A 22,347-nucleotide genomic window follows, 5' to 3' on the forward strand; every position below is an offset into this window, starting at 1 on the left:
CTGTCACGTCCCATCGTCAGTCACCCGGTGAAGGCTACGCCTCGCCCGCACAGCTGTCCCATTGCTTGTTACCGGCTGTTGACCGCTCATATTAGCACTGCAGCTAGTTTCTCGTATTAGTATTTGGCTTCCAGCTCTACTAGTTGCAGTAATGTGTTTTGGCAGTTACTGTTTTATTTATTGCTGGCTGCATGTTAGGATTGTCATTATTGGCTGCATTTTGAGCAATGTCCTCCCCTTCCGGGATAGACTGCTGGAATATGCACATCTGCACTGTTATTCCTATATATTAGTCTGAAATTGTAATACTGCTTTATGAGATTTAATTTCAAGTTGGCCCTGAATGTTTATTATTCGAGACAGTCGGAGCCAATTGCGTGATAACCTATATATATTTCCAGTCCACGAAATTGGGCCTTAAAAGGTTCGGGGGGGATCGATAACTTGACAGGATAACATTAGAGCCAACTATTGGAGACAGCATTGGTGTTAAGACTTGCTGTAAAATTAACAAATACTATATTATACTATGCTAAGATCAACTCTCCATGTTGGTTGTTGTTCACTGCATGCTGAAAGAGATTAGAGACCTGAGAAGAGAAGCCTTGTTCAACAGGATCCTGAATCTGTTTTTCTGAGCACCTGCTGCAGCTTACTTTTAGCAGTAATCAACGACGTTCTTCATGTAGTCAATATGTATTGATAAAAGGGAGAGTAAATACTGGATCTCTTTACAAATGAAGCCAGATGTTTGGAGCAGGAGGTCTTCTCCATCCCAACCAGTAGCTCACAAAGAACAAAATCAACCCTAAAGTACACTTTTCAAAATCTAGGATCTGACAAGGGATAGAAAATAACACCTTACTTCAAAGGTCAAGAAACTGTATCAGAGATGGGACCGGCTGGAGAGGTAAACAGAAAATTTCATGTCTGCACTTTTTCCATCGGTGACCTGTGCACCAGAACGGTGGTGAAACACCAAGTCTTTACCTACTTGCCATCTTTCACCTAGTGTGGTTTGGCCTTTCTCTTGCTGAGATAGTGTACTGCTCCCTTTTCCAACACCACAACTAGTGTCAGGGTGCTTGGATTGTTGACGAGAATCTCTTCAGTGCATGGCTGGCTTTCTTGGGGTGGACCTCAACAGGCTGGTGACCACAGGAACAGAGACGTAGGCCTCTAAACACAACCTTGCATGAAGAAAATCTCAAACTTCCTGCATGGAAATGGATTAGAGGATTAGATGTACAACTGTAGGGAGAATCTGAGAAGTAGAAGCTGTAGAACCCAAAAGACCCTCTGCTTCTTTGGGTGACGCTCCTTTCAATGTGCCCTGGTACATAAAAAGGCGACTGGAAAAAAGTCCTCTGCTACAGGTTGTGATTGGCCAAGGAGAGTGGCCACCACAAGAAAACGTGGGAGTGTGGCAATTATGGGTCAAGGTAAAACCCTACCGTAAGATGGCTCAAGTACTCATTAGCTCATCTCGTGTGAGATGGGAGGTCAGTTTTGTATGGATGCAAGCTTCACTATGATTTTGTCAGACTTGCAAAAAATAAAATAAAAAAATACGACACACAAATTGCAGTTCACACATCAGGGCAGCCTAACATTGACCAAAGGAGCTATGTTACATCACCTATTCAGCTAACTCACTTTTACACTACAATGGCACCAGTCACATTGTACAGAGTAGTAAGATATGACACCATTTGTTTCTATTAATTATCATTAATTATACCGACCCTTTGGACCTCAGATCCAAAATTCACTTAACATTTGCAGCAACTGCTCTCTGGATGAACTGTTTTAATCAAGAGCATTAGTTCGCACCTAATGACCAACTATAAAAAATGTAATTTTAAACACACTTTCCATATTAATCACTAGCTTAACTCCCATCCCTCCCCCGTATACCAGCCTCATCTTTCTCTCACCCACAACTCACGACACCTCTATTACATTATTTTACAGATACTCAGCTCCACTGGCAGTATACGGAGACCACGAAGGTGGTGTGCCAGGCAGGAAATGGGCTAAGGCCTATGATGTCACAACTGGTCTGGCAGGAGACTAGGACAGACCCTTCAACCAATCACTGTATTTGAATGTCTGGAGAGATTGGTTTCAGGGGCAAAGCCCCCACACTCAGTTGACAGTTCAACAGCATCACCCTATAAAGGAAATCTCCGGACCACTTGTCCATCTCAGTTTTCACGTTGAACTGTTCTCATTTACCAGCACTTTATGTAGCTAGTTCATTCTGGCTCTAGCCACTTTATTAGTTTAAATGGTAAGTTGAAAACGAGAAGTGCATTAAGGGAAGCTAGTGCCTGGAAAGTGTGCATCTGAAAGGTTCAGTAGTATTCAAGGCAGTACGAGATGACTGGTTGTTATTGAGCTCTACTTCCTTTTCAGAGTCTGCAGTGGAACACTCAATTTGTTTCTGTAGATTTTGGTCAGTCAATTATTGGTCGCCTACTACTGCACTTTAAGGGGGACTATAAAGAGATTATACCAGGCCTCTTCAAGCTAGTGATGTACTGGTAGCTCTACGTGTAAGTAGCACGCCTGTGTGCTCCCCATTTCTACTAAATTAGAAGCGTCTGGTTCATTCATGCAACCATGTAAAGACTTCATGCTAACTTGGTGCTAGAGGTATTGCAGCTATGCTATGCTTTTTAGGTATTATCATTTGTAACACTCCGAGCCCAACACTAGATGGCAGGATAATGCACAGCATGTGTATCTGCAGCTACACATGCCATCGAACATACACATATATATACATATATATATATACACACACATATATATATATATATATATATATATATATATACACACATATACACATCTTGGAGTCCCAAGATCGAGGGACTCCTCCCCTTTCGGCTCCATTGCGCATGGGCGTCGACTCCATCTTAGATTGTTTTCCCCGCAGAGGGTGAGGTAGGAGTTGTGTATTACAGTAATAGTGCCCATGCAATGGAGTAAACATGTATGTACATAATGTAGTTTAAGGTGATATATTTACAAGTTTACAAATGTTCAAGATCAACTTCGAAACGGCTACAGGCTCCGGGGGAGAGGGGTGGGCGCATGTGAATCTGCAGCGACTAATGCCACGAACAGATGTACACTGGGTAAGTGACATTTTCCATTCAATGGCATGTGTAGCTGCAGATACACATGCTTTGCATAGACTAGTAAGCAGTTATCTCCCCAAAAGCGGTGGTTCAGCCTGTAGGAGTTGAAGTTGTTTGAAACAAAGTTCGTAGTACTGCCTGGCCTACTGTGGCTTGTTGTGCTGTTAACACATCCACGCAGTAGTGCTAGGTAAACGTATGAGGCGTAGACCATGTGGCTGCCTTACATATCTCAGTCATTAAAATGTTTCCTAGAAAGGCCATAGTAGCACCCTTCTTTCTAGTTGTGTGCCTTTGGTGTAATAGGCAGTTGTCTCTTTGCTTTGAGATAACAGGTTTGAATGCATTTAACTATCCATCTAGCAATGCCTTGTTTGGAAATTGGATTTCCTGAATGAGGTTTTTGGAAAGCAACAAATAATTGTTTTGTTTTCCGAATTTATTTGGTTCTGTCAATGTAGTACATTAACGCTCTTTTGATGTCTAATGTATGTAGTGCTCTCTCAGCTACGGAGTCTGGCTGTGGGAAGAACACTGGTAGTTCTACTGTTTGATTCAGGTGGAACGGTGATATGACTTTTGGTAAAAAAAATTGATTTGTCCGTAGAACTACTTTATGCTTGTGTATTTGAATAAATGGTTCTTGTATGGTAAATGCTTGGATTTCACTTACTCTTCTTAGAGATGTGATGGCAATTAGAAATGCAACTTTCCAAGTTAAATATTGCATTTCACATGAGTGCATGGGGTCAAAAGGTGGCCCCATGAGTCGTGTTAAGACAATGTTGAGGTTCCATGAAGGAACTGGTGGTGTTCTTGGTGGTATAATTCTTTTTAGGCCTTCCATAAAGGCTTTTATGACTGGTAGCCTAAATAGTGAAGTTGAGTGGGTAATTTGCAGGTAAGCTGAAATTGCGGTAAGATGTATCTTAATGGATGAAAAAGCTAGTTTTGACTTTTGCAAATGTAGCAAGTAGCTTACGATGTCTTTAGCAGATGCGTGTAAGGGTTGAATTTGATTAATTATGGCAATAATAAACAAACCTTTTCCACTTATTTGCATAGCAATGTCTAGTGGTTGGTTTTCTAGCTTGTTTTATGACTTCCATACATTCCTGTGTAAGGTCTAAGTGTCCGAACTCGAAGACTTCAGGAGCCAAATTGCTAGATTCAGCTATGCTGGATTGGGGTGTCTGATCTGTTGATTGTGTTGAGTTAACAGATCTGGTCTGTTTGGTAGTTTGATATGAGGCACTACTGAGAGGTCTAGTAGTGTTGTGTACCAAGGATGTCTTGCCCAAGTTGGTGCTATGAGTATGAGTTTGAGTTTGTTTTGACTCAACTTATTTACTAGATATAGAAGGAGTGGGAGAGGGGGAAAAGCATATGCAAATATCCCTGACCAACTCATCCAGAACGCATTGCCCAGAGACTGATCTTGTGGGTACCTGGATGCGAAGTTTCGGCATTTTGCGTTTTCTTTTGTTGCAAACAGGTCTATTTGTGGTGTTCCCCAATTTTGGAAGTAAGTGTGTAGTACTTGGGGGTGAATCTCCCATTCGTGGATCTGTTGGTGATCCCGAGAGAGATTGTCTGCTAACTGATTCTGAATCCCTGGAATGAACTGTGCTATTAGGCGAATGTGGTTGTGTATCGCCCAATGCCATATTTTCTGTATCAGGAGACACAACTGTGTTGAGTGTGTCCCTCCCTGTTTGTTTAGGTAATACATCGTTGTCATGTTTTCTGTTTTGACAAGAATGTGTTTGTGGCTTATTATTGGTTGAAAAGCTTTTAACGCTAGAAATACTGCCAATAGTTCTAAGTGATTTATGTGAAATTGTTTTTGCCGAGAGTCCCATTGTCCCTGAATGCTGTGTTGATTGAGGTGTGCTCCCCACCCTATCATGGAGGCATCTGTAGTTATTACGTATTGAGGCACTGGGTCTTGAAAAGAGAAGTTGACCCTGTGCCTGTGACCATTGTGACGCATGTGCAATCTTGCGTTTGGGACAATGGCTATGCATGAGGACATCATGCCTAGGAGTTTCATTGCTATTTTGACTTGTATTCTTTGGTTTGGATACATGACCTGTATTACATTGTGAAATGTTTGTACTCTTTGTGGACTTGGAGTGGCAATTGCTTTTGCTGTGTCGATTGTCGCCCCTAAGTATTGCTGTGTCTGACAAGGCTGAAGGTGTGTGTGTAGATGATTGAGAAACCTAGTTTGTGTAGGGTTTCTATGACGTACTTTGTGTGTTGCGAACACAGTTCTAGTGTGTTGGTTTTGATTAACCAATCGTCTAGGTACGGGAACACATGTATTTGCTGCCTTCTGATATGCGCAGCTACTACTGCCAGGCATTTTGTAAAAACTCTTGGTGCCGTTGTGATTCCGAATGGCAACACCTTCACTTGGTAATGTACCCCTTGGAATACAAATCTTAGGTACTTTGTGTGAAGGATGTATTGGTATATGGAAATATGCATCCTTTAGGTCTAGTGTTGTCATGTAGTCTTGTTGTTTGAGCAGCGGGATTACGTCTTGTAACGTCACCATGTGAAAGTGGTCTGATTTGATGTAGATATTTAATGTTCTGAGATCTAATATAGGTCTCAGTGTTTTGTCCTTTTTGGGTATGAGAAAGTACAGAGAGTAAACTCCTGTTCCTTTCTGTTGAATTGGTACCAATTCTATTGCTCCTTTTTGTAGCAATGCCTGGACCTCTAGTCCTAGAAGATCCATGTGTTGTTTTGACATTGTGTGTTTTCGGTGGGACATTTGGAGGGAATCTGAGAAATTCTATGCAATAACCATGCTGGATAATTGCCAGTACCCAAGTGTCTGTTGTTATCTCCTCCCAATGTTTGTAAAAATTGCTTAGTCTCCCCCCCCACAGGTGTTATGTGTTGGGGATTTGTGACTTGGAAGTCACTGCTTGTTTTGAGGAGTTTTGGGGCTTTGGAACTTTCCTCTATTCTTTTGGAATTGTCCCCCTCTATATTGCCCCCGAAAACTTCCCCGCTGATATTGGCTTTGATAAGTGGGCCTTGTTTGTGAGGTTGTGGGTTCTGTAGCTTGTCCTCGAAATCCCCCTCTAAACTGTGTTTTGCGAAATGTGCCTCTGCTCTGTGGGGAGTAGAGTGCACCCATGGCTTTGGCCGTATCAGTGTCTTTTTTAAGTTTTGAGATAGCAGTGTCCACCTCCGGCCCAAACAACTGCTGTCCATTAAAAGGCATATTCAGCACGGCTTGTTGTATTTCCGGCTTGAATCCTGACGTACCCAACCATGCGTGTCTTATTGTTGCTGCCGTATTTACTGTCCTTGCAGCTGTATCTGCTGCATCCATTGCTGACCGTATCTGATTGAGATACTTTGTCCTTCCTCCACCACTTGTTGTGCCCTTTTCTGGAACTCTTTGGGTAAGTGTTCTATGAAATGCTGCATTTCGTCCCAATGAGCCCTATCATATCTTGCCAGAAGTGCTTGCGAGTTGGCAATGCGCCATTGGTTTGCGGCTTGTGCTGCAACCCTTTTCCCTGCAGCGTCGAATTTGCAACTCTCCTTGTCTGGAGGTGGTGCGTCTCCCGAGGTGTGAGAGTTTGCTCTCTTGCGAGCTGCTCCTACTACCACAGAGTCTGGTGTTAACTGCTGCGTGATATACACAGGGTCTGTAGGCTCCTGAAACACCTGTTTGGAGTGTTTTAGCATTCCAGTTAGCATAGGTAAACTTTGATATTGGCTAGGAGTGGAGGATAGTGTATTAAACAAAAAGTCATCCTCAATTGGTTCTGCATGCAAGGTGACATTATGAAAAGCTGCTGCTCTTGAGACCACCTGCGTGTAGGATGTACTGTCCTCAGGTGGCGACGGTCTCGCTGGGTAACAGTCTGGGCTGTTATCCGATACTGGCGCATCAAAGGTCCCATGCGTCGGGATCATCCTGACTCATTGCAGTATGAGTTGGGGATTGCATCAGTGGTGGAGTTACTACCGGTGATGTGTACATTGATGGTGGTGGAGATGGTGGCAGAGTTGTTTGTCTTGCCACCTTTGCCTGTGGCTGCTTGTCCTTTTCTTGAAAGGCATGTCTTCTTTTCATTTTAATTGGGGGAAGAGTGCTTATCTTCCCTGTGTCCTTTTGAATGTGGAGCCTCCTTTGAGTGTAGTCTGGCTCCATTGATTCTAGTTCTTGTCCGAACTTATGTCCTTGCATTTGGGAGGACAATCCCTGTTCCTCTGTGTAGGAACCTGATTTCGGTTCCGAGGCTGGATGTTTCGGAATGGAAATCTTTTCGGTAGCCTTTTTCTGCTCCGACGACACTTATTTTCGGCGTCGTGGTCTCTCAGTGCTGACCCATTTCGGTGCCGCTGTCTCGGTGCCGAACTTGCTCGGAGCCGCTGTCTCTGGCTCGAGATTGCTGTGTGCTGGTATCTCGACCGGAGTCGGATGACTTCGACACAAGCGTGCCCTTTTTCGGTGCCGATGATCGGTCACCTATTTTTCGGGTTAAGCCATGGCCTGTTGGCGGTGGCGTCCCCTGGGCTTTTGTGGTCTTCGTGAGTTTTATGTTTCGACGTTTTGCTCACGTTTTTAGGCATTTCTTCGGGATCGAGCTCGTCCAAGTCCGACTCCTGGATGGAGAAGGTTTCTTCTTCCTCCTCCTCTAAATGTCTTTGTCCTGTCGGCGCCGACGCCATTTGCAGTCTTCGTGCTCTTCGGTCTCCTAATGTCTTCCTCGACCGAAACGCTCGACAGGCTTCACAAGTTTCTTCTCTGTGTTCTGGAGACAAACACAAGTTACAGACCAGGTGCTGATCTGTATACGGATACTTGTTGTGACATTTTGGGCAGAAGCGGAATAGGGTCCGTTCCATCAGCCTTGAAGAGACACGTGGCCGGGCCGACCAGGCCCCGACAGGGGATCGAAAAAACCCCGAAGGGCCACTGGAGTTCTTCAAAAGTCAGTGCTGATCTGTAGTAACTAACCCGATACCGAACGCAAACAATACCATCGATTTTTCCGAGATTCTAACTAACTTTCTGAACCGAAACACGGAGCGAAAAGGAACACATCCGAACCCGATGGTGGAAAAAAAACAATACAAGATGAGTCGACGCCCATGCGCAATGGAGCCGAAAGGGGAGGAGTCCCTCGATCTCGTGATTCGAAAAGACTTCTTCGAAGAAAAACAATGTGTAACACTCCGAGCCCAACACTAGATGGCGGGATGTGCAAAGCATGTGTATCTGCAGCTACACATGCCATCGAACATATATATCTTTTTTTCTTTCTTTCTATTACAGCTGCCAACCTTACCTGATTGAACTGAGTTAATATTGGCCAATAATCTAGCATATGGAAGCCACTAATGTAATGTCTGAAGTAGTCACTATCACAATTTTAATAGTAGCTCAGGACGATTTTCATTGAAAAGGTTGAAGCCCCTGGGCTCTACAACCCACAAAATATTTTCTTTCAAATTAGAAGCTCCAGGTGAGTGCAACCTAAAAGGAGATCATTTTATGTAATGTTAACTGCCGTGCTCTCATAAGGACCGATTTCCTATTGAAGCATTTATAAAATTGGTCTCCCCTCTGCTTTAAATCACAAGATGCCGGGCTAAAATGCAATAAGTATCAAATGTGTTTTAAGGTGCATGCTTTAACAGATGTGCAGCATTACTGGTGCCATTTCTGTCCAAAATCTCAAACCTACAGATATAGGAGAAAACCTAACAGAGTGGAGAATAGCACCATGGAGGTTATGAACAGGACAACATTATTTAGTGTCATCCTGCAGCAGAGAAATGGTGTCAAACCGCCAAAAAAATGCCCGTAGCATGAAAGCCATCTTCCGTGAAGCCTGACATGTCTGACCACTTTTTACTGAGAGCCATCGACGTTGGGGAGTTAAAACTTTGCATTTCTTGTACCTCACTTGCACCGAATGGATATAATTCAACACAAGCACAATGGCAGCACTCTTAGCATGGTCTCTGGCAGGCGGTGCTGCGACCTACTTGTTGCCCTAAAATCTATTTCTCCAATATCATTCTAACACTTTCCCATTCCCAGAGCAATCTAGATAATGCTACATGTTAAAACACACACCCTATTTCTTTCTAACACCTTCGGCTTTCATAATAGGATTGTGAAGTGGAGGCTGCTATGTCGATGCAGTGAATGATTCAATATCACTGTAACTGAAAAGAAATGCAGGATTTTCCGCAAATGATATACTGCATGTGACAGAAGGAATGACATTTTACATCATGATAAATGTATCTACAATATTGCAGGTGGTTGACTTGCTAGCTAGAGCCTGTTCAATAAGCGCTAACCTTGGTGGAATCGAAATAAACATGATGCGAGTACTGTCATCTGTTAATTCCAAGTTTCCACCTGGTGATTTTTTTTGCATTAAAGTTTTATTCATGGTTAAAGCATTGTTCATTAAAAGCTCCGAGGTGCACGCAGAAATGAAAACCACTTAAAACTATCAAATGAAAACTGATAGGTCTGAAGCCATTAAAAAAAAAAAAGTTCCCGTTCAAACCTACTGGTCAAAACAATGTGGTCATAGATTGCAGCTTTCAATAAATAGGATTATACAAAGCTAGTTTAATACACAAATTCTAAAAACTAATTGAAGGAATATAATTTTTTTATCAAGCAGAGACAGTGCTCCTAAAAAGGGAAGTTAGGAGGACACATGCTACAATCCAACATACATTTAGTTGAGCAGGTTGCTTTTTAACCACCCTCCCCTCCGTTTTTTCAAATAACGGAACAGAATACAACGAAAATGTACTCTAGATACAAAAAGTCAAGTAAAGCCAAAAGATGTAAATGTTCAATTTAAAAATGGGCACCTGAATTAAAAAGCATGAGGGAATGAAGCTCAGAGATGGGATTCTTCTTGACTTAACTACAGCATATCCCCCACCCCACCCCCAAGCTGATATCCAACAATTAAGGTGTAATGAGGCATTAGGACATGACTATTTGAAAACATTCCTGAATTAAAATGTCACTTACCCAGTGTACATCTGTTCGTGGCATCAGTCGCTGGAGATTCACATGTTCTGCATAGCTCGCCATCTGGTGTTGGGTCGGAGTGTTACAAGTTGTTTTTCTTCGAAGAAGTCTTTCGAGTCACGGGACCGAGTGACGACTCCTTCTGTCTCCATTGCGCATGGGCGTCGACTCCATCTTCGATTGTTTTCTCCGCAGAGGGTGAGGTAGGAGTTGTGTTGTAGTAATAGTGCCCATGCAATGGAGTGACTAAGTATGTACCTATTTAAGGTTAAAATAATATATATACAAATGTACAAAGTTGAAGCTAACTTCCAAACTGCTACAGGCTCCCGGAGAGGTGGGTGGGCACATGTGAATCTCCAGCGACTGATGCCACGAACAGATGTACACTGGGTAAGTGACATTTTCAGTTTGATGGCATCTGTCGCTGTAGATACACATGTTCTGCATAGACTAGTAAGCAGTTATCTCCCCAAAAGCGGTGGCTCAGCCTGTAGGAATGGAAGTGGTTTGAAATAATGTTCTTAAAACGGCTTGACCTACTGTGGCTTGCTGTGCGGATAACACGTCTACACAGTAGTGTTTAGTGAACGTGTGTGGCATAGACCATGTGGCTGCCTTACATATTTTTTGCATTGGGATGTTTCCTAGAAAGGCCATGGTAGCACTTTTTTTTCTGGTTGAGTGTGCCCTTGGTGTAATGGGCAGTTGTCGTTTTGCTTTAAGGTAGCAGATTTGGATGCATTTAACTATCCATCTGGCTATTCCTTGTTTTGATATTGGGTTTCCTGCATGAGGTTTTTGGAATGCAATAAATAGTTGTTTAGTCTTTCTGATGTTTTTCGTTCTGTCAATGTAGTACATTAATGCTCTTTTGACATCTAATGTATGTAGTGCCCTCTCAGCTACGGAATCTGGCTGTGGGAAGAACACTGGTAGTTCCACTGTTTGATTTAGGTGGAACGGTGAAACAACCTTTGGTAAAAATTTTGGATTAGTCCTTAGGACGACTTTATTTTTGTGTAGTTGTATAAAAGGTTCTTGTATTGTAAACGCCTGAATTTCGCTTACTCTTCTTAGAGATGTAATGGCGATGAGAAATGCAACCTTCCAGGTTAGGAACTGTATTTCGCAAGAGTGCATGGGTTCAAAAGGTGGACCCATGAGTCTTGTTAAGACAACATTCAAGTTCCATGAAGGAACAGGTGGTGTTCTTGGTGGTATAATTCTTTTAAGGCCTTCCATGAATGCTTTAATGACTGGTATCCTATATAGGGAAGTTGAATAGGTAGTCTGCAGGTATGCAGATATTGCCGCAAGGTGTATTTTAATGGAAGAGAAGGCTAGGTTAGATTTTTGTAAGTGAAGCAAGTAACCCACTACGTCCTTTGGAGTTGCGTGTAAAGGTTGGATCTGATTATGATGGCAGTAGCAGACAAACCTCTTCCATTTACTTGCATAGCAGTGCCTAGTGGACGGCCTTCTGGCTTGCTTTATGACGTCCATACATTCTTGAGTAAGTTGTAAGTGTCCGAATTCTAGGATTTCAGGAGCCAGATTGCTAGATTCAGCGATGCTGGATCTGGATGTCTGATCTGTTGGTTGTGTTGTGTTAACAGATCCGGCCTGTTGGGCAATTTGATGTGGGGTACTACTGATAGGTCTAGCAGTGTTGTGTACCAGGGTTGCCTTGCCCAAGTTGGTGCTATTAAAATGAGTTTGAGTTTGTTTTGACTCAATTTGTTTACCAGATAAGGAAGGAGAGGGAGAGGAGGAAAAGCGTAGGCAAATATCCCTGACCAGTTCATCCATAGGGCATTGCCTTGGGACTGCCTGTGTGGGTATCTGGATGCGAAGTTTTGGCATTTTGCGTTCTCTCTTGTTGCAAACAAGTCTATTTGAGGTGTTCCCCAGAGTCTGAAGTAAGTGTTTAGAATTTGGGGGTGAATTTCCCATTCGTGGACCTGTTGGTGATCTCGAGAGAGATTGTCTGCAAGTTGATTCTGGATCCCTGGAATAAACTGCGCTATTAGGCGAATGTGGTTGTGAATTGCCCATCGCCATATCTTCTGTGCTAGAAGGCTCAACTGCGTTGTGTGTCCCCCCCTGTTTGTTTAGATAATACATTGTTGTCATGTTGTCTGTTTTGACAAGAATGTATTTGAGTTATAATTGGTTGGAAAGCCCTTAATGCTTGAAAAACTGCTAGCATTTCTAGGTGATTTATATGCAGCTTTGTTTGATGTACGTTCCATTGTCCTTGTATGCTGTGTTGATCGAGGTGTGCTCCCCACCCTGTCATGGAAGCATCTGTTATTACGCATTGTGGCACTGGGTCTTGGAATGGCCGCCCTTTGTTTAAATTTATACTGTTCCACCATAGAAGCGAGAGGCAAGTTTGGCGGTCTATTAACACCAGATCTAGAAGGTGACCCTGTACTTGTGACCATTGTGATGCTAGGCACTGTTGTAAGGGCCTCATGTGTAGTCTTGCGTTCGGGACAATGGCTATGCATGAAGACATCATGCCTAGGAGTTGTAATATCATCTTTGCTTGTATTGTTTGTGTTGGATACATGCGTTGTATGATCTTGTTGAAATTTTGAATTCTTTGTGGACTTGGAGTGGCTACTCCTTTTGTTGTGTCTATTATGGCTCCCAGGTATTGTTGTACTTTGCAAGGCAAAATGTTGGATTTTGCAAAGTTGACGGTGAACCCTAGTTTGTAAAGGGTTTGTATGATTTGATTTGTGTGTTGTAAGCACTTTGTTAGTGAATTGGTTTTGATTAGCCAGTCGTCTAGATACGGGAATACATGTATTTGCTGCCTTCTGATGTGTGCAGCCACTACTGCTAGACATTTTGTAAAGACTCTTGGTGCGGTTGTTAAACCAAAAGGCAATACTTTGAATTGGTAATGTATTCCTTTGAATACGAACCGTAGGTATTTCCTGTGCGACGGATGTATTGGTATATGGAAATATGCGTCTTTGAGGTCTAAGGTTGTCATGTAGTCCTGTAGTTTTAGCAATGGTAACACTTCTTGTAGCGTGACCATGTGAAAGTGGTCTGAGTTGATGTAGGTGTTTAGTATTCTGAGGTCTAGGATTGGTCTCAGTGTTTTGTCCTTTTTTGGTATTAAGAAGTACAGTGAATAGACTCCTGTGTTTATTTGTGTGTTTGGTACTAATTCGATTGCATTCTTTTGCAATAGTGCTTGAACTTCTATTTCCAGGAGTTCGGAATGTTGTTTTGATAAATTCTGTGCTTTTGGTGGTATGTTTGGAGGGAATTGTAGGAATTCTATGCAATAACCATGTTGGATAATTGCTAAGACCCAAGTGTCTGTAGTTATTTCCTCCCATGCTTTGTAATAATGACCTATTCTTCCCCCCACTGGTGTTGTGTGGAGGGGGTGAGTGACATCTGAGTCACTGCTTGGTTGTAGGGGTTTTTGGGCTTTGAAATTTTCCTCTATTCCTAGGGAATTGCCCTCCTCTGTATTGGCCCCGAAAGCCTCCCCTGTACTGTCCCTGGTAGCTGGACGGTGTTGCCTGCGAGGTGCTGGCTTGTGTGGCCTGACCCTGAAACCACCCTCTAAAGGGTGTCTTGCGGAAGGTGCTGTAGGTTCCTCTGCTCTGCGGGGAGTAGAGTGCGCCCATGGCTTTAGCAGTGTCAGTGTCTTTAACGTTTTTCGATTGCCGTGTCCACTTCTGGTCCGAACAGTTGTTTTTCGTTGAATGGCATATTGAGCACTGCCTGCTGTATCTCTGGTTTGAACCCAGACGTTCTTAGCCATGCGTGCCTTCTAATGGTCACAGATGTATTAATTGTTCTTGCAGCTGTGTCTGCTGCGTCCATAGAAGAACGTATCTGGTTATTTGATATGTTCTGCCCTTCCTCATCCACCTGCTTTGCCCTCTTTTGTAGTTCCTTGGGAAGATGCTCGATGAGGTGTTGCATCTCATCCCAATGGGTCATAGCGCGCAAGTAGTGCTTGAGAGTTAGCGATGCGCCACTGGTTTGCAGCTTGTACTGCGACTCTTTTCCCAGCTGCATCGAACTTGCGGCTCTTTATCCGGGGGTGGTGCATCCCCAGATGTGTGGGAGTTGGCTCTTTTCCGAGCTGCTCCTACTACGACGGAATCTGGTGGCAGCTGTGTGGTGATGAAAACAGGGTCTGTAGGAGGTGCCTTATACTTCTTTTCCACCCTTGGCGTTATTGCCCTACTTTTGACCGGCTCCTTGAATATTTCCTTTGCGTGCTGAAGCATACCTGGCAGCATAGGCAGGCTTTGGTAGGAGCTGTGGGTGGAGGAGAGGGTGTTGAATAAAAAGTCATCCTCGACTTGTTCTGAGTGGAGGTTTACGTTGTGGAATTGTGCTGCTCTAGCCACCACTTGAGTATGCTGAGCTGTCTTCTGGTGGTGAGGGCTTTGTTGGATATGCCTCCGGACTGTTGTCCGACACCGGGGCGTCATAAGTCCCAAGCGTCTTGATCCTGGTCACCTTGGCTCATGGTGGTGTGAGCCGGGGAATGTGACGGAGTTTGCGCTGGTGAGACGTTAATTACAGGTGTAGGAGAGGGTGGCGGAGTCACCTTTTTCACCATTTTTGTTTGTGGCGCCTGGTCTGTTTGAAACTCCAGTCTCCTTTTTCTCCTAATAGGGGGAAGGGTGCTTATTCTTCCCGTTCCCTGCTGTATGAAAATACGTTTTTGCGTATGGTCCACTTCGGTGGACTGCAGCTCTTCCTCAAACCTATGCTTTCGCATCTGAGAGGACAGTGATTGTTCCTCTGTATAAGAGCCTGGACCTGGGTCGGTTACGGGTTGTTTCGTCACCGAAACCCTGCCTGTATCTCTTTTCGGCTCCGAGGTGGCTTTTTTCTTTTTTGGCCTCGAAACCTCTCGGCGTCGATCTTCGTCGGTGCCGCTGTCTCGGCGTCGAGCCGCTTCTACACCGCTATCTCGGTGTCGTTGCTTTTCTCCAGCACTTTCTCGATCCCGAGAAGGCTGCGTGCCGGTGTCTCGACCGGAGTCGGACGATCTCGGCACTGTTTTGGCCTTTTTCGGTGCCGATGGTCGGTCACCGAATTGATGGGTGGAGCCATGGCCTGGTGGCAGTGGCGTCCCCTGGGCCTTGTCACTTTTCTTCTGTGTTGTTTTCGACGTCTTACTCACGGTTCTTTGATCGTCGAATTCCTCGGAGTCCGATTCGTGGATCGAAAAGGTTTCTTCTTCCTCTTGTTCCTCGAACTCTCGGTGCGCTGTCGGCGTGGACGCCATCTGAAGTCTCCTGGCTCGACGGTCAAGGAGTGTCTTTCGGGACCGGAACGCACGACAGGCCTCGCAAGTCTCTTCACTGTGCTCAGGCGACAGGCACAGGTTACAGACCAAATGTTGGTCTGTATACGGGTATTTGTTGTGGCATTTGGGACAAAAACGGAACGGGGTCCGTTCCATCGACGTTGTTCGACACGCGGTCGGGCCGACCAGGCCCCGACGGGGATCGAAACTACCCCGAAGGGCACCGGAGCACGTCGATCTTCGATGCGGTGTTGACTCTAACTACGCCGATCCCGAACGCAACAATACCGACGAAAATCTTCCGATACTAACTAACTTTCCGTTCCGAAACTCAGAGCGACAGGAACACGTCCGAACCCGATGGCGGAAAGAAAACAATCGAAGATGGAGTCGACGCCCATGCGCAATGGAGACAGAAGGAGGAGTCACTCGGTCCCGTAACTCGAAAGACTTCTTCGAAGAAAAACAACTTGTAACACTCCGACCCAACACCAGATGGCGAGCTATGCAGAACATGTGTATCTACAGCGACAGATGCCATCGAACACTAGTTTCCTTCGAGTGTTCGCTTGAGATAGATCACTTGAAACAATGAGCTGTGGCACAATGGACAGTCATCAGGCTCTAAACTGCATCTTGAAAGAGCAACAAATTACTCAATATCATTTAGCAAGAGTCGACCACTTTGTTAGTGTAGTGGAAATAAAACAATTGCTGGCCTTCCGATCTTATTAACGAAGATTAATTATAGACTGCTGCTAACACGCTTTGTCCATTCTACTTTATCCTTCATAAGATTTTCGTTTAGGAAAACCTCAGTTGTCAATTTCCTATTCTGTCAAACAGGTGCCTCCTAACAATCAAACCCTGCTTCTCAGTGTAATCTTCAACTTCAGTTGTGATTGTTCCAGCTGCATACATAAAATCATTCACTTCTGAAGTAACTGTCATCTGACAGCCTACCAGGCTTTAAGTATATCCTTATGAAACTCCTGTTGGGCAGCAAAACTAGGTGGAACCAAAGTCCAGGACGACAAAAAGTTGGGCCTTTATTCCCTTTGAGCTTCTTTTTAGCCAGGCACTGGCAGGTCATTTAACACCTCCTGCCCCCAGAATCCCCAGTAGAATAACAAAGGAGCGCCCAACAGAAAAATTTGCTTTGGCAATATAAGAACCTGCTAAAAACTATGAACAAATAGCAATCCATTTAAAGTCTATTCACTCTGCAGGATTTGCTATGTAAATATTTACAAGACATGCACACATTGAAACTTACAGCGCGTGTTTAGAGAGCCATGAGAGATATGCCGAACTTTAGATAACAGAGGTTTGGAGAAATGATGTGAACACAAGCCTTGCTTTGAGACTTCCTGCGCCCTTTGTCACAAAAAGCACAAGCTATAAAGGAACTAACCCCAAAGTAAATATTACACCATTGTAATTTTATTAACTTAGTTTTAAAACAATGTCAGCAAAATTACTGAGATTACACCATTACACAACTTTGTATAGCATCAGGGATACATTTTAAAGTAAGATTTGTGTTTTAACTTTTAAACACGAAGGGCACTTCAGATAGATTTGTTTACCCGAATGGACAGCACGGGTAATTTCTGAGCACAAACTACATGTCTGAACACAAGTGTCAGTGTTTCGAATGGAAGGGACTAGAAAGAAACTTGAAATTACATTTTTATTTAGTTTTGAACAGTGACAAAGAGCACCAACCGGTACTCAAATACAAATATATCACAGAAGGGCAGCAGTACCAAGCATAGTTATTTCACAATTTCACATTGATGGGACTAAGAACATTAGTAGAATCACAGCCTAAGGACAGAACAGGTTACATGGGTCAGACATTCTGGAGAGGTAGTGCATCATGGGCTTCATCTTGAATATCGGGTTCGTAGTAGCTGATCCAGTTACCCCGCATTTAGGGGAACTTACGGGGGCACCACCGAGCTTTGTAAGTGACCTTATCTGCCATCATGTAAAGGTGCATACCCGTTATTCATTTTAACAGTTGGTGTTTCAGGCGCACACACCCCACCTCCCAAAAGTATTTCGAAAGGTCCATCTTAGCGAGCATCAAGCAAAGATTACAAAATATCACCTACATACGTGGAAGGGCTATACTATTAGGTATACCCAACAGCACATAGCTGAGGACTACCGACAACGTAATCACAAGAACGTTCTCAATTCTAAGAGCACTTTCTGCCAGCAGGAGTGTATGCTTGTGCATGTCCAAAGTGTGTGACAGTAATCACCCCGCTCCTCCATACATCGCTGGCACTCTGGAAACATCGCTCTCCCCGTTCTGTGCAGCGGTGCTTTGTCACAGTAGAGCCTGTGAAGGATTTCGAGTTGAACAAGCCTCAGACTAGACCTGATCGCCAACTCACACAGAAACATCAGTGCCGCTCTGGTGTGACTAACTTACCCAAGTCGCTCTCCCACTTGCGTTTAAGAGTTCTGGAGGTATCAGCCATATTATTGTTGATAGTTTTGTAAATAACAGACACCACCTTCTCGGAGATCTCCCCCTGTAAGAGCCTCCCATCAAAATATGCATATTCCTTTGAGGCCTGTAGGTAGCTTTGCTGCCGCCGTGCATGCCTAAATTGCAAATATTTATATTATTGCGTATCTCACAGTTGGTATTCCTTTTGTAGGGATGAAAAGGGTATCAAGTTCCCTCCTTCTGGTAGGTCGCTCACTCCAGAGCTGCTGATGCAGTCCCACATAGTGAAACCTTTCAATGCCACCAATCCACAGCAGGGTCTCTCTGGTAATTTTCCGTGCCCAGCCCAAACACCTATTTGCCTTTTCCCATGGCTTGAGTTTGACCTATGTTGCAGGTAGCAGACATCCCTTTCCCTTCCGTCCATAAAGGCAGTGACAAAACTGACGCTATTGGAATTCCGACCTTTCCAAAAGTATAGGCAGGGTGGCCGCCCTCCAAGTGCCCCCATTCATTTATGTAGAGCAGATGTGAGGTCCAGTAGTAAGCCCGGACATCTGGGAGAGCAATGCTTCCATCGTAGGGGTTCCTTTGCAGAGTGCAGAGCTCTATCCTGGGGTGTGCATTATTCCACTAGAGCTTCCGGGTACCTCATCAATCTTGAATATCTTATCTGGGACCCGGTAGTAGGTATTTTGGAAAACATAAAATCTTGGGAAGGGTGATCATTTTAAACACAGCCGCCCAGCCCATTCTGGTTAGAGGAGTTTCCGGCGTACGGCATCCGCACAGAAATCAGTCAGTACTTTACTTACGTTATAATCCATACACCTCTTTTGATTCAGCGTGGCATATATACCCAAATATCAGAATTACCCCCTGTTTATCATCAGCTGCCAAGGAAGGTCAGCTGGATTTAGTCACCCACCCACCGGGACCAGGACAGATTTATCCCAATTTATAGTATAGCCCAGTTGGGCGCCATATTGTTCAAAAACCTAGAATGCACATAGGATACATTTTCCAGAGTGGGTCAGAATCTGCGTATAGCAAGATGTTTTGTACTCGCCGATTGCAGTTACAGTCTTCTAAATCCCTTAATTAGTGGGTGCTGGCGTACCAGACATGCCAGTGGCTCCAACATGGGGGTAAATTGGGGGGGGGCGCTCTGTCACGTGCCTCTCCTAACAGGGAACTCCTAAAACAGGATTACCATTGACCTTCCCCAATCCATTTAAAATAACACACACACACAAAAAAAAAAGTGGGCCCTCAGTTTTCCCCAGAGTTTGCCTCAATAAATGCCAATGGATAGCGTCAAAGATGGACAGCGTCAAAGGCCTTCTCAACATCTAGGGAACCAGTACATGTGAATTCTGTCTCTATTTCACCTCCAACATCCAGTTATGAAAACTGTGTAGAATATTACTGGCTGATCGATTAGGCATGAAGCCCGATTTTTTTTGGGGGGGGGGGGGGGGTGTATGTGTAATGACTATCGTGGATCTGGGCAAGTCCGGTGGGAGGATCCCTTCCTCCGAGCAGTCATGTACAACCCGACCAGATGAGGAGCCAGAATGTATACTCGTTTAAAAAAAAAAAATTGTAATCGACTAGGAGACCATTAGGTCCTGGGGTTTTTGCCTGTGTTCATCTGGGACTGGTCAGGTAAAGTTCCGCATGTAGGGCCAGACTGTCGTTAGCCGGAAGAGCCTGCATTTCTATCTCAGCCAGATAGGCCGCTATTTGAGAACAGTCCACCAGAGGGCGCTCCTTTGAAATTACATTCTTGAGTTTATTACCATAGCGAGCCGTTCAATAATTTTAGGTGTGGGCTGCATTTTGCATAATTGCACGTAATTTTGCGTAATAACTAATGACGCCTATAGCGAAGTGGACTTGAGAGTAACCAATGATTCTAGTTATACTTTACATCAGTAAGAGTTTGAATCTTTCCAAGGATAATCTATTCTCTTTTTTTTTCTCCTTCAATAGTATAATGTCTGCAGTCAGTTACCCAATTACTAGGTGTAATAAAAGGTGCTGCATGAACAATTAGCTAGCAACATTTAGCTACACAATTCACAAAACATACCTCCTTTTATTCATACACCAACCAAAAAGGCTTGCTTGGGACATTTGTGGTTCCTAACATAGGAGCATTGCAACAACAATCATTGCTACTACTTCTATGTGCTCTGTAAGGTCCTTGACAAAAATGTAGTGTTGTCAAAAAAGCATAGGATAGTGGTTACAGCCCGGGTAGACTTGCAGAGCATCAAACAAAGTTATTTAGCTGGTTATACACAGCACATTTAAAGGCAGATAAAACCTCTTGCTACCAAAAAAAGTAAGAAAAAGTCTTGCACCAAAAGTAGATGTTTTTATTAGATCATCCAGAAACAGACAAATGACGTTGGAAAGCACAATATGGCAACCAAAAACATGACTGCTTCTAATTTCTTAAACAGGTAAAACACTCCTAAAACTTGAACCAGGGAGCAAACTATCATCTAGGGAATCCTTTCAACCTCGGTTTAAACAAACTTTGTTTTCAAGGTTATCACACTAAGGAATTTTCAAACTTCTAAATTGTGCTCAATCCACACCACTAAAATCGTTTTTGATAAGTATAATCCAACTATTTACAGGGCTACTTGGAAAGCAACGTACATAAAGTGATTTAATAGATCAGACTATAATTTTGGGGTCATCCTTCGAACAATTAAAGGAAATGAGCAGATGAGAAGTCTCGAACGTAAACTGAGCAGCTCAGTGAGCAGATGGTTCACTGCTGAAATATGCAATAATCTGCAGGTCACAAGCGGGAATACTCGGAAGACTACACAGAATTCAGGTCTCCTGAACACCGATTACCTGAGTGCTAGTAAATAGCGTAATTTAATCTGTTATTGACAGGGTTCAGAAAATATAGAAGTGCAGTCCAAAACACTATCAAAACAAGAACAAGTTATTAAACTGGATCCGAATATTATTGGTATGCTGTAGTCATGTTGTATTACCTGATGACCGTTTGCTTTGAAAGGCAAACACGTGTCAATCTGAGTGTAGGACATTTAAAGAATAACTAAGATGGAAGGAATTGTGACGGTTTCCCAGTCCATTCTAATAATCTCTGCGATACAAACTTCCCAAAACACAGTAAAATAATTTTAATCTACTGATACTAAAATGACAACAAGTAATGACTATTTAGTCTCTGCTTCAAACAGCACTGCTATACAGCAGGCCAGCAACTGGGTAAAGTTTTTAACAGCTATTCATGGTTTAACCACTTAAAATGCTCCGAAACAATTAAAGATGCAGAATTCAACATACTTGTTAAATGGGGGTGTTTGTTCCAGCAATTAATCAACTAGTTTTCAGATGGGTATTTTTAGGATGACGTTGAGTAACATTATCTGAGTTACTATATTTTTGACTAGCAGACAATCAGTTGGATTAACAATATTTGACAACTTGTAAGCATTTTTGTTTAACATTCTTTTTACTTCTGTATTAAGGGCTGGCATGCAATGCCGTTGAGTGTCTGACACTTTTGGTAAATATTGTTTCTAGAACTGCTACATCAGAAAGCTTTTCAGGTAATATTTTTATTAACTTGATACACTAAAATGGCTTTATCAGGCAATGAACTCATTTTAAAATGAAATAACTGCAGAGTGATGTGTAAGCCTATTTAATTTCAATCATAAAACAATCAAAGTAACTCAATAATAATCTGACTAGCACTAAATTCTACATCGTGATTACACGGCAACAAAATTAAGACTTACCGTACACTCTTGCATTTCCTGCTCTTTTGTTGCCAGCCTCATTACCAGGATGTTTTCCCTTCTAGCGGACTCTTGCTGTTGTTGCTTGAGTTTCTCTTCAGACTCTCTTAATCCAGTCACATCGTTAGCTGTTTTAAAAGAAAGCGCAGGGAGGTCTGAAACTGGTTATACAAATCGAGTGGCTTAATATTTTTCTGAACAACAGAGTCTGAAGAACAATGGCTCCAGTGGACGCAGCAGGATAAGGAGGGTTCAGGATGCCACAAGTCAGACAGCAGAAATTCAACTCTTAAAAACATAAGTCTACTAAAACTGAAGGGTATGATGTCTTGTAAAAAGACCTTTTCGAAAACGAACATCAACTGCTATCAACAAAAACTTAACAGAAAACGTTTTGGCAGAGGACACTTAATAAAATGTAACTTTATTATACCAATGCAATCACTTAATTTGAAAAAAAAAATCCTCATTTTCTAAAGTAATAAGCTTTGTACACTAGTAATTCAATGTAATGCGGAGGGAATTTAGGGGGAAATGTGATGCATGGGTTAAAGAAAACATGATAAAAGTTATGATAC

General features: G+C 43.2%; 1 protein-coding gene across 1 annotated transcript in view; it reads right to left on the minus strand.

Moving 5' to 3' along the window:
- WTAP (WT1 associated protein) overlaps nt 1-22,347 on the minus strand; it is a 263,014-nt gene that overhangs the window by 161,432 nt on the left and 79,235 nt on the right. Inside the window, exon 5 of the mRNA XM_069235141.1 lies at nt 21,770-21,897. Coding sequence (XP_069091242.1) covers nt 21,770-21,897 — 128 coding nt within the window. The remainder of the gene's footprint in view (nt 1-21,769; nt 21,898-22,347) is intronic.

This window comes from Pleurodeles waltl, chromosome 5 (genome assembly GCF_031143425.1).
Source record: "Pleurodeles waltl isolate 20211129_DDA chromosome 5, aPleWal1.hap1.20221129, whole genome shotgun sequence".
NCBI classification, from domain to species: domain Eukaryota; kingdom Metazoa; phylum Chordata; class Amphibia; order Caudata; family Salamandridae; genus Pleurodeles; species Pleurodeles waltl.